The 10308-nt window shown below is 39.5% G+C and overlaps 1 protein-coding gene across 1 annotated transcript; it reads right to left on the bottom strand.

Annotated features, from left to right (window-relative positions):
- Window positions 1–8389: 8389 nt before the first annotated feature.
- Window positions 8390–8794, bottom strand: LOC139726986 (uncharacterized). Its single transcript, XM_071637971.1, has one exon. It carries the CDS (start codon window positions 8792–8794, stop codon window positions 8390–8392), a length of 405 nt encoding a protein of 134 aa, XP_071494072.1.
- Between the last annotated feature and the right edge of the window lie 1514 nt (window positions 8795–10308).

Here is a 10308-nt window from a genome sequence, read left to right as displayed (position 1 = left end):
CATAGTAAAAATAAATGATGAAGTAAAATGAATGAATAAATGAATAAATAATTTAGCACATATATGAATGGAGTGATAAATAAATACATGAAAGGCAAAATTATTTCCGAGTAAATAGGTCTCATTTGGATACAGGTGTACTTGAAGATAAGCATGTAATCAAATGTTCATCTTTGAATTCAATTACGTTAAGTGCATGACTAAGTGATGTGACATGAAATAAAGATGAAATGAAAGAGGACCAATAAAGATAAATTTTTTTTTACATCATTCTCTGCTGCTTTGTCCCTTACAGCTAGCCTTCATTTCAGCCGTCCGTGCTCTTCCATTTCTTCTGTTTGTCAACTCTTTCCGTGGCATCTCTTCCTGCTTCCTTGCCTGCTTTACCAGTTCTTCTCAGCATGTGGTGCCTTTGGGGCTGCCTGTGTGCTCATCGGACCTTGGGGACACCGTCGAAGAGAATGGATGGAATCTGGAATATGTCTGGACGAAAAAAGGCACTGTCGATAGAGCTGTGCAGTGTGAGCCAAGCCTTAGGTGACACGTAAGAGGGTCGAATATGAGAGTTTGGAATTTCAAGGAAAAAAGATGCTACATATGAGTTTGCTGTGTTTTCCAGTAGCTATTCTGGATTAGAAAGTTGAAAAGCTTTGTGTGACAGGCATGACTGAAATTCAATTTTCTCTATGTGACGTAAATAAGACTACATTGAAAATGTTGGGAAAAGGGGATATGGATGATAAATTTATATCCAGTAATCATTTTGCATGGAGGAAAGAGAAGTAATTATGTCCATTAGTGCAAATAATTCCGTACACTAACTTCTCTATTCCAGTAACAACTCTGATATTAGTAATTACCCTCCATTGACATCTACTATATACATACTGCATATAGGTCATTGTGTATGAAGATTTTGTGGTTGTGATGCACTATACTATACACATCCTATTGTTGAATGAGTACGCCTATGGCTTGGCAAAAAAAGCTATTATACTAGAATTATGAGCAGTAATTTCCTTGTGCATTGCCATGGGCAACCATTATCCCCACACGTATTGTCTCTCATTGAGGTCATTTTAATCACATACCATTATGAAAGACATGTCACTTTTCTACATCCAATCAAGAAATTGCTGTTGATACCACATGCCATTTACCACTTATCACCAACCCTTGATGTCATCCTCAAATTATTTTTATGTATAAGCATGAATTTCCTCAATCAGCTTAATTCCTGTGCTAAGCTTACTGGTTGGTACTTGCATAACTGTGTGTAAACCAAATAACATTTGTACATTTATTCACTAGCAATCTCTAATGGACTGAAATGTATAAGTACACTATAATAGTATTGACCACTGAAAGGTTCCAGGTGAAATTATAGATTCTGAGGTGACTGGCATGGCACTATTTTCTTTTGGGCGAATAAGTAGGAAATAGTGTTATGCCAGTCACAGAAGAATTCATAAATGCAACTGGTACCTCAGAAAACAGTGCATAGCATGTTTGGTTTATATCCTATTTAAGTAAAATGTAAATCTAGATAATATCAATCATGATATATTTATAGGCCTGGTATTTACTTAAACTGCCCCATTGTTTGATGGGCAAATGGATACTGTCAGGCAAGTACAAGCTAGCGGACAGTTCCATTCACTCGGCTGCACTGTGTGCGGATGCGCAATCTACATACTTGCGTGCACGCGAGTGTTCACCACCATCCCCAATACCCACAGCACATGGCTCAAACGCGGCGGCTAGCTGAGCCCTCGGCCCTCAGGAAGCAGAGTTCAAAGACTGTACTCCCCAATCATTCTGATAAAGCACAAAATATGGAGTATATTAGAGGAATGAATCATGAGTTGGCAAGCTTGACTTGTTCCTTTAGTATATGAAGGTTTGTGCACCCATACTTGATTTGTTTTTTTATTTGCAGAATCTGTCGAGGCAATATATGAAATCTCCGCTGGTTACCTTCTCCACTCTAGCTACAGAAGGCTGCAATCATTGTTAATGTTTTCATTGATAACCCCCTGAGCATTATGAACTTAATGCTTAATGCAGTTAATGGTCACCTGCGTGCACAGCTCCTCACAAGCCTGTTTCATCATTGTGTATTTACAATCAATGGGCGGCTTTGGTGCATCGTAGGTGCTCATTTGCGTTCTGCAGCTCTCTGCCTCATCGTATTTGCAATTTGCTTTGTTTACAAATCAATAGCTATGATTAAGCATAAACAAAAACAAAAACAAAAACAAAAAGACGTCAGGAAATTGCTCAAGGGATTGATATACCGAGGCTGACGTCACAGTACATTCACTTTCTGTTCATGGTGAAATTATTTTCGGTCACTTGAGCTTTCAGTCAATGCTGGTTTGACAACTTCATGATGTAATTGCCATTTTTTGCTTTGTACCATCTGTCCCACAAATATTTCCTAGTGCCATAATCCAACATTTGCTTGACAAGCAAGTCTGGGACATTGAAATTGTGTCCTTGTCATTGACTGACTTGCCCTATCAGGACATCCTTTCTCATGAAAAGCCATTCCTGGTCACCTCTTGGGGCTTTGAATAACTACTTTTGAAATAAGCCCAAGTAGCACTACTAATTTCATATAATGGAACAAGGAAAATTCTACCCCATGTCATTTGGTCTCTAGTTTTGAATCTGACAAGTTCAATTCTGGATTTCAGACCTTGCCATGGATCTATATTAACTTAGGCAAAAAAAAAAAAAATGTTGTATTGGCGTAACATGAGATTTTCAAATAGGGTCAGATGGGCGGATTTTGTTTTTTTGCTACCTGTATTTTACGTGTAAAACTCATATTTAACAAAACCCCATTTGATAGAGAGGGTCTGTTGCATCCAAAGTTTGTTATATCACCAGTTTAAAAGCCGTCACGACATACCGGTCAGAATACGAACGAACAAATTCCTGGGCTAAATCACCCAGCGCCACAGACAAATCGATTCTCCGAATAATGTTAAATAAAATCTTCGAACCGGACTTGCCAGTCGCTGATACGCTGTACTGCGCGGCCATTTTCCGACACCAGCTGTTGTTGTTGTTGTTTTTGATAATTCGCAAACCCGTATCGCACCCTCTCTCGGTAAAAACGATGTATTTCCTCTTTTTTTTTCGGAAAAGTTCAGGGTCGGGGTTTTTTTTAGGGTCGGGCGGGTTACGCCAATACAACGATTTTTTGGGGGGGCCTTATTGTACATGTATCAACTCACTATTTGTTCATATTGCCAAGTCACTCAAAGTCAATTCCGTCCCTCTTTTGTTGAAATTCAATGATGAAAGCTGGAAAACTTGAAGTTTAATTTGAACACGTTTACAATTATCTGGACTAGAGCCTAGAGAAGTTAAGAGTCTACTGCATATATATTTGGTGAATCCAAAAATCACGACAATGAAAAGTGGAAAACCTAATGTTGAACACATTAACAATGTCTACGGCAGACATATTTCAGTTGTTGGTGTTAGAGAGTCTAGGCCGGGAGATGTCTGTTGTAGATGATTACGACGCATCCGTGGAAGTTAAATAAGTACGATCAACTGTCTGTCTAACAGATTCAGCGACACATTACGGTGAGCAGCAGATGTAACATCAACAGTACTGGTCAATCCATTACTAGTACTAGAAGTAGGAAGAGCAACTTGATTTGCTACATCTTGTAGGGATAAGAGGAAGGGATAACACTGAGAGCTCTCTCCAGTAGACTGTTGGTGAATGAATCATCCATGTCATTGAACAAACCATTCCAATTGTCAGATGATGGAGGTTGATCATGATTGACATTACTGGGCACAGGCACAGAGTCTGATTCACACCTTTGTTCAATTTGAATACCAAAGAAAATGTGATGGACATGTCCACTTTGTGTTGATCACTTGTGCGGGGATAGCTCTTTATGGACATTTATGACTGATGGCCAGAAGCAGTCATGATATGGCGTGAAGAATATCCTGCTTGATGTAGGATGGTGTTGCTTGAGGCACAGAGAGAATGATTTGTGTACAGTTTGGAGCATCCTGCATTCTCGCTGATTTTCTTCATTGTCACTTTCAGAGTATTTTTGCCCAACGTCACGTTATAAAGTACATCATGCAATCCAAGAAAACTTTCTCAACATTGTAACTGTTCAGGGTTGGAAATGCTGGGACTTTCTTGGATGAGTTTCATGTCAGCTCACTTTTGATGCTTTTGGAATGCTGTTTGGAAACTGAAAATTTGAGGTTATCTCAATTCAGTGCAAGTGTGCTTCAATGAACATATTTATAGTTTTGTAGTACAATATCAGAGTCTTACTCCTCTTAGTGGCTATTCTATTTTGCCTTTTAAGGCAAAATATCATAAATAATAAGAGCGCCGTAAATGACTCTACTCTGTGTGACTCATATGATCTAAAACTAAAATCATCTATGTTAATAATATTGCATCAACATTTGGGCTTGTTGCTTTAGAACTCCTCTATCTAGCATTCTATTCCATTGCTGTGCTCGGAGTGGCCGGTTACACATATTTGTCAGTCTTCCAAACAATTTAATCCTAGTGATTAAGACAGTTTCTCCATATCCTTCCAAACCCTTTCAAACTTAAGCGCCTGCGCCAAGTTTACCTCTTCACTAAAATGATATCACTTTCCTCTGCTTGTAATCGACCACTTCACCATCTCTCATGGGATTTTAAACTGGCACTAATGCCCAATACTATTTGGTGAGTGTAATGGTTCTGTAGATCCGATAAAATTTCTAGTATTATACTCTTTCTCCTTAGCAACGCAGCCTCAAGATTCTTCCTCCTTTGTTGATGACCTATACAGGCTTATTCTTAACAAAACATTCTTTGTTCAGTCTGGTCCATGGCACCTGTAGATCATCCTTCGCCTTTGGTGGCACAACCTTCATATGTACCACATCTAGTAGCAGAATCCATTACAGTAATCCTTCAAACTGTTCTGTACTGACACCAGTCACATCACAATTTAATGAATAGATCCATAATGATACTGCTATAAAATACAATCAATGTTGTGGAGGATTTGAATTACCTATATGTTCTATTCAAAATATATTCTTGCATGTATTACCTCCAAAAACTTACTTTATATAAGGTATCGGTTGAGACAACACATAGACAAATGTAAACAAAAGGAATCGATTAAATGATGAATTATGTTCTTTTATCACTTGAAAAATGAAACATTAAACTCTTCGGTGAATTTCTTATCAGAAACTTGAGATTATATTAGTTTGAAATCAATGACAAGAAAATAAGGATTTGATGATTATGTTTGGATCAGAAATAAGTCTGATACACTCTTGGGTTATAAACAACTTTACTATACACTCGTCAAGTTTAATAGATCTACACAAAAGGAAAATGTAATTACTTTGAACTGTAAGTATTATAATAAAAATAAGGCAGTTGAATTAAAGTTACATGTTGCCATGGCGATTGAGATAATTATTAGATAGTATTATATGAACAGTCAGGAGAGTTCGGGGAGATGTTGCAATAATCTGTGAAGTCTTTGATGAGGAGTAAAAAGGGATGTCTTGGTCGCAGGAAACCAAAGAGGTAGACTAGTTTTAGTCCCATTGCAGTGCGTGTTATCCTATGGTAAATTGCCAATCGTCTGTGCGCGCGGCTCCTTTGAATTGCGTGCAATGCTTATATGCAAAGGTTGATATCGCGATATCGATTGCCAGCGAAAAAATGGCTGCCTCCAGCTCGGATCCGTTGCAGGCGCAGTTTGAACTGTTAAATGACGAGGAATTGGATGAATTAATCAATGGAACTGATTCGGCCAGCATGAAGCGATCTCTGAAATTCAGATGGCAAAGATTTGAGGCCTTCGTGAAATTTAACAAGACTTCATTGACGGATATTTCCCGTGAAAATTTGGATCAGCTACTGTCAAAATTTTTCGCTTGGGCAAGAAAGGAGGATGGTACATCGTACAGCAAACGTAGTATTCAGACAATCAGGTATGCAGTACAGCGTCACTATCTAAACGAACAAGGTTTTGTTTGACATTTGTGACAAAAGCACATTTCTAAAAAGCAATAGAGTTTACAAGGCAATTCTTGTAAAGCTCAAGAGAGAGGGGAAGGCAGATGTTAAACACAAAGTAGCGATTTCACCTGGTGACATGAAAAAAATTCAGAATTTTGAGGACCTTAACTGTAATTCACGTCTGACTTCTGAGCTTTATAAAGGTAGGTGAAAAATAACTCATAGACCCATTTTATAAAACAAATGATGCACAGGATTATTTCGCGGCGTTAGTGAAGGTGCGGCGCACTCGAGAGTATTGACAATGGTGCAACTTGCACCATTGTCAATACTCTTGAGTGCGCCGCACCTTCACTAACGCACTCTATCCTGTGCATCATTTGTATAATCACGACTCTATTAAAAACTTGTCCATGTCAGAGTCGAAGACCCAGCTCCATAGAAATGTTATCGTGTTGACTTCATCATTGCTGCATGCAATGATAGCAGATGTTTATAAAAGTAATGTTTAAAGTCATAGCAGATAAGTATAGTTAAAGATGGTGTGGAATTGCACTTTACATAGACAATTTGTCCAATGACAAGGATGTTAATGCTCCTGAAAGTTACATTACCTTTTCCAGAAGGAGACTGCACACCATTCTGTGTGCCTGTATTTTATGAGCAGTCTTCCTAGATGCTGCATAATAAGTCTCTCCTGTCTGAAGAGAGTGACTCATGTATGATGCTACGTTTCGATGGGCTTCCTCTGGAAGCTTGTTGTGAGCTTTGTGAAAAGAACCAAAGAACACACACAGATATTTTTTTTAAACATTAACCATACAAATGAATAAATAAGTAAATAAATGAATAAATTAGTAAAAAGATAAGTAATTATATAAATAGATAAATAAGTAAATGAATAAATAAACAAATAAATTAGTAAAAAGATCAGTGATTAAATAAATGAATAAATAAATAAGTAAATAAATAAACAAATAAATAAATGAATGAATGTTAGCCTTAGTTTTGACAGTATACAGTCTGTCCAAACAAACTCTTCTGAGGCTATGGCTTCCAGCATCCCCATGGCAACCTCATCTGCCGCATTGAGACCCCTGTCTTTGTCAACTGACCTGCATGCTTGGCCAAGGCATTCTTTCTCATAACGAACCATTAATGAACATTTTTCTTGTCACCTCTCTGCTCTTTATTAAGAATATTAAATTATAAACACATGTAGAACCACTTAACTAGTATCCTAGGTAATGTGCAACCACTCAGTTCATCCATGGTCACGTCATAACTATACCGTCAACCTGTCCCGCATTGAACCCTTCCTTCGAGCATAGAAATACCATAATACTGCACGGGAGTTCAGTGGTCTTTGCATGACCCTTTCAGGAAATTCCCACCCATTTCCCTCATCTCGTCGGCCATACCCCCAGGAACCAATTCCGCAGGCCCTGCCCATTCTCTCACCACCAACTCCAAAAGAGCGTCAGGGCCACCCCGTCCGACAGTGCACTCTGCCAGGTACCGAAGGGCGTTATACCGCGTCGGATACAGAACATCAGCCCCCCAACTCGTACAGCCAGGATGATGGAAACAGTCCGGTAGGTGTTTGAGCAAATGTCTCCTCCTGTTGGTAACTTGTTGCCCCCACCAGGGCAGAGCCTGCCTTGCATCCTTTCTTACGTGCCTTACCCTTGGTCCAGGAGCAGCTTTTCCCTGCCTGAGAAGGCCTGGGGACAGCCCTAGGGGGCGTCGCAAGGCGTAGGCGGTGGGCTGCCTGGGCCTCCTGAGGCGCCAGGGCCATTGCAGCTGCAACCGCACGTCCGCCGGTCATGTTGTGGGAGGGTATCCAGTGGGGAATATTCTCCAGGATCCACTCATAACTACACACTGGCCGACACTGAAGCTGCAGCGCTCGCACCCACCACCATTCGCCGCAACTCGTTAGCTGCCAGCTGGTACTGGGCCCGGATGATTGAGTTGACTCCAGCCTGACGGTGGAAATTCAGCTCACCCTGCCCCTGTACCAGCAGAACCGTGTCTAATAGTTCTCCCCGATGATGCTGAACCCACAGGCATTCGAGCAGGATCCTGGGCGTCCTCCCCCTTCCCCTTGTTGGCCTATGTCTGAATCCGCTAGCCATTCTGTAAAAAGGAAACCAAATGACATATTTCACTAGTAGGCAATCATAATATCTCTTATGTTCTCTAGCTTCTGATTTTACTTGGGGATTTTAATCTAAATTCCCAATCATGCTGCAATCGTAAGCCCTCACATTACTTCATTTTCTTTAGATATTTTGTTTTTTGCCCCAATCGCACCAATATGCCCGTTCCGTAGTTTCCTGTCCCCCTGTTTCTCTACTTGTTCTGAATATTTGTCAATGCGTGCTCCTTCTTCCGGACACACCGCCTATGGTACCATTCCTGGCACCCATCGCACATGATCATGAATGCGCCGGTATAGGGTTTACGGCAGAAGCAGAACATTGCTTCCGTGAGAACATTAGCGTCTCTCTCCCTCCCCTTAGGGATGTCCCTGTCCCGGCACTCCTTCAATCCGTCATGGTTAGTCACAAACATCTTATTCCCCATCTTCACACGGTAAAGGTAGGGTGTCAGCCTTTCGATGACTACTCCTGGCCCTTTCCATGAGGGGCTGAGCTTGCGACGCTGACCTTTGACTGTGGCGGTGTCCAGCACGTATACCCGGTCTCCCCCTTGGTATTCCCGAGAAAAGACCCGCAGATCATAATCTCGTTTCATCACCCATTAGTAGACCGGAGCGTGGACCTAGCCACCTTGTGTGCTTCAATATCTATCAGGGGAGCATGTTATTGCTAACCCCATCACCTGCCATTGTTTTCATCTAGTGAACTCTGTCACGACTCGGCAAGTGATCTCGACATGCCTTGTTCAGGCTTGAGATGCACTCTGAGAGAGCATTCTTTGTTCAGGATATAAAATCTGCCAAAGCATTCCCCGTTCGGGATGGCGGTCGGCCATGAATTGCATAGACAATATGCTAATTTGGCCATCAGTAACTCAGGATTTCAAGTAAGTGGCTAATTTGAATCCTCGACCAATTTATCTTCACCTGCCATTTATCTCTTAACAGTATTACCTTCCAACAGACTTCTTCTTATAACTCATCTGACAGTTGTACAATTTGTACCCTACAACTGTCTAGAATACTGAGGCACACCATATTTGAATTTGCATTAAATTCTAAGCTTTATTGTCATAATATGTCATTGCCAAATGTCAGAATGACCGAATAGTCTATCACAATTTAAAGTTCCCATTGTGAGCTATTTCCAAAGTGTCAGGATAACCAAATAAAATGTATCACAACTCTAAACTTGTCAATGCCAATTCAAAGACCCAGCTCCATAGAAATGTTATCATGGTGACTTCTTTAAAAGATAATAGTAGTAGTAGTAATAATGATAATGATGATAATGATAATAATATAAATATTAATAAAGAACATTAATATCATGCAGCTATTATAATGATGTCTACTATCATAAGAATTTTACAGTACACTCATAATCTTTAGTGATATATGATAAAAATGTGACATTTTGAAATTTCATATTTTTCTTTTCGGAAGACATTAACTTGACCAAGCCCAAAATAAAAACTACTCTACCGTATAAGACAATTTTGGTAAAATTTTTACCCTAGAAAGGTACCACGTCAGTTGAAATCATTTAATTTGGTTTGAGGGTATGAAAATATCTGTTTCCTTTTTTTCCTTTTTTTTTTGACTATCATTTATTGGCCATAATTGAAGGGGAGATTTTCCTCTTTCTTTTGAGATATATTGCTTGATTTTTCTACAGTATCTCCTATTTCATGAGTCATGATAAGAAATGTCATAAAGACCACAAAATGTAGTCATGAACGTGAATGGGTTAAGAAAATTTCTCTTTATTGCATACAACATAACCGTACATGTACAATAGTGAATGCAATAAACAAGGAAGCAAGTTAACATTTCAAACTGGACCTAATACAAATTTATTGTCTAGCTTTTTTTTAAAATGAATTTTGGTAGTGAACCTGAATAATTGAACAGGGTAAAAGAAAATAGGATGCCTTCAGTGACTGCTCATGTGAATGAGAAAGGAGGACATTACAAAACAGTGTAATGTCAGGGTGTTTTGTTTTCATTTTACAAGTTTGGTACCCCATTTTTCGTCAAGGAAGTCCAGTTTGAAATGTTACATTGCTTTTACGATGAATTATCAGAACAAATTTACAAACAGAAAATG

Source organism: Diadema antillarum, unplaced genomic scaffold (assembly GCF_040938485.1).
Source record: "Diadema antillarum isolate AM-2024a unplaced genomic scaffold, OU_Dant_1.0 seq00000108_RagTag, whole genome shotgun sequence".
NCBI lineage: Eukaryota > Metazoa > Echinodermata > Echinoidea > Diadematoida > Diadematidae > Diadema > Diadema antillarum.
Note: the sequence above shows the minus strand (reverse complement) of the source record. Positions and strands in the feature narration are given on the sequence as shown.

What these genes read in the sequence shown, in the direction of transcription:
- LOC139726986 (XM_071637971.1), bottom strand. Translation starts at nt 8,794, where the DNA reads ATGAAACGAGATTATGATCTGCGGGTCTTTTCTCGGGAATACCAAGGG.